At 37.0% G+C, this 2,960-nt stretch overlaps 1 protein-coding gene across 1 annotated transcript in view; it reads right to left on the bottom strand.

Moving 5' to 3' along the window:
* Positions 1–1,587: 1,587 nt before the first annotated feature.
* LOC119568321 overlaps positions 1,588–2,960 on the bottom strand; it is a 3,424-nt gene continuing 2,051 nt past the window's right edge. The window contains exons 4-5 of the mRNA XM_037916776.1: positions 2,341–2,449; positions 1,588–2,113 (exon numbers count right to left, since the gene is read on the bottom strand). Of these exons, the coding sequence (XP_037772704.1) occupies positions 1,658–2,113; positions 2,341–2,449 (565 nt within the window). The 3' untranslated portion in view covers positions 1,588–1,657. The remainder of the gene's footprint in view (positions 2,114–2,340; positions 2,450–2,960) is intronic.

The raw sequence follows: 2,960 nt of genomic DNA, 5'->3' as shown, positions 1-2,960 counted from the left end.
TTATCCTTTACGTCTTTCCTCACACGCCTTTGCAGGTTTAGTCACTTAGTATATGCAAGATTTTTTCTATATCTAAAGTGAAGGCGAGATCCTTCAGCATTGCTGTGTAAAAGCATTGAAATTATAAGATGAATCACTTTAAAGGGATTGGAATTTGAAGAACGGAAACACAACTAAAAGAGTATGATTCCAAAATAAAGTTTTTACAACCAAAAAACTGGCCATAAGACCAGTTTTTTTTTTTCTTCCCTGACGTCACAGTAGCCAATCTGCGTGCTCTAGGGAAGAGGAGGCGATTGAGTAGGATGATATTTCAATATATTTTGCATTCTTTTCCTTTCCTTAGTAGGCAGTGATAATCAGGCAGATATGTTTAAGGAAATCCCACTTGGGTGAATTTCTCAAGAACCAGTGATGAAAGTGACTTCATCTGTTGTCACAGTAGAACTCAGTCGGATATGGTGCGTTTTGTTATTATTTATTTATTCCTTCGATGCACTAAATTTTGCCAAAGAAACCCAGCTACTGAATCAGCTGAGTCTGCACTTACAGGTATCTTGATAGGTCAAAGGAAGATTACTAGTCTTCATCTCATGTATAAGCTGATGGTCTAACCTTGCTTTTCATATGTATTTCAAGAAGATTTCTCTATTTCATGTTAGACGTATGAAAACTGTACTCAACTTAAATTTAGTTTCGGATATACCAAGAATTTTTCTTTGCCATCTCGAAAACTGATATTTTCTTATTAACATTGTTCACTTTTTTCCTATGGTATTACTAAGTTAATGTTAATAGATATATATTTTTTTTCTTTGATAACGTTGAAATTTTAAATTCAACTGTTAGTATGACTTTTATAAGCGTCGAATATATTATTTAAACAATTGTTAATAGATTTAAATAAAGTTTATTGGTAAGCTTATAGGTTCAATGTTTCGTAACTTCTCTTTATCCTTGCCTTTTGAAGGATAAAGAGAAGGATAAAGACCGGATATATATATATGTATATTATATATACATATATACATAAACATATATAGATGCAAACATGTGTCCCCTTTGTCTTGTTTGCTTTATTTTTTTCACATTTGCATTTATGCAGGATAGGATAACTGCGTGTTCTGTTCCATTAGGTCTTTTTCATCACTTGCGTCACTTAGCATAGTGTTCCTTTTTTTCTATCCTAAGCTATTTCTTATGTAATTATTTTTCAAACATATCTATTTCCTGGACATGATCATGTATGTAAATAGGAATGGATTCTCAATCTTTTTACTTTCAGAACAATGACCAAATGTTATAATACTTTGCAAAGTCTAAAAGAAAATCTCCGTCGAAATTATAGTCTATACTATGTATTTTACGCTGAAGAAAGCCAACCATTTTCTTTTAGTATATATTAACATGTAATCTTGGAAAACAATATTAAAAATAAATAAATGATGAATAAAGCATTACTGAGATAGATCAACATATATTGTTTAAAATACTTTACACCAGTGTTCAAATTGATCATTATAATCTATATGATGGGAAAAAAAGGAAGTATAAACATATAAGGATTTATTATCATATAGGTTAATACACATCACAGATCTCTTATCTTCCGTTATCAAGCGGAAAACTACTGACTTTTTATTAGACGTTACTACCTTTAAAAAGGGAGATGATTATTGAAAAATGAGGGAGGTTTGCATACGTGTTCTCTCAAACACCTGTCGAAGCAACACTTATCGAGGCCAGCACACTTGTAGTCGTTGGAACAGGTATTGGGGGGCCCATGGAAACGTGGGCATGTGGGACGGACTTGTGGGCAATCCAGTGGCTTGGTACCAACAGGTGTCTCTGGTTCGTGCACCGTCTCGCAGCAGTAGGCCTGACCTTCTGGAGTCTTGCACCAATATCTGCATTGGCTTGGGCCATTGGAGATTCCAGTTCCGATAATAGCACTACCACCGACACCATGAATTCCGCCGCCAAAGAGACCGTCTCCGTGGACGCCACCCAAGCCTCCAGGAAGGAATCTGTTGGATCCTTGTCCACTTCTACTTCGGTCTACACCGGCGGAAACGGCCACAAGAAGGCAACACGCAATCACGGTTTTGATGCTCTGCGAGAGGAGATAACGAAGTTATTCATCATGCTGAATATTGGTTTATCGTTGTTATTGACAATGAATCAATTATTTTCACTATGAACATCTAAGTCTCTAAAAACGGTCATATAGAATTATTGTTCATCTTGTAACAAGCACTCACATTCATTGTTGGTTAGAGTTTAGCGGCGTACGTTGCATATATACAGGAACTGGCGGCCGCCTCCCCTCCCCCTCCCAACTTCACCTTGCCAGTCGGGATATTCCAAGACGGCGGCGTGAATTTCCACGTATTGTGTCTGCTTTTCCAGTTCACTTCTTGCGAAATACGATTCGTCTTTCCTTTTTAAACTGATGGCAGAGATGAAAAAGTTAAAAAGGGTATCAGTAAGTTTTCATGGCAAGCCGTTTATAACATTCAATGAAGGCTGGGTAATTATCAGCATTAACCGTAACTACTGTTAAAATTACTACAAGATATTCTACTAAGATAGTTGTCTGAATCACGTGATAGAACCCCAGTAACAATTATTATCACTTTGTATCTTAGGGTTTTTTTCTGTATTAGTATCATAAAGGTCAGAGGTCAGAGAATCAAGGGAAATTCTCGTGTGCGGCTTCAGCTCAATCTTAATTCAATATGGACCGAGATAGCCGGCGAAAAAAAAATGACGTTTGCAACACTCCATGCAATGGTTGTGCTTTGTGTTATCTTCTGTGACGTCATCAGTCATGTGCTTAGTGACGTTTACTTCCAGATCGGTGTTTATTCTACTAAGGTGGACCTGCTCTTTCTCTCCGTCTCCGCTCCCCTTCTCTCTCAGCTCTGCTGCTTCCTACCTAGGCCTTTCTCTTCCGTTTT

Source organism: Penaeus monodon, chromosome 43 (genome assembly GCF_015228065.2).
Source record: "Penaeus monodon isolate SGIC_2016 chromosome 43, NSTDA_Pmon_1, whole genome shotgun sequence".
Classification (NCBI taxonomy): domain Eukaryota; kingdom Metazoa; phylum Arthropoda; class Malacostraca; order Decapoda; family Penaeidae; genus Penaeus; species Penaeus monodon.
This window is presented reverse-complemented; position numbering and strand designations above follow the sequence as displayed.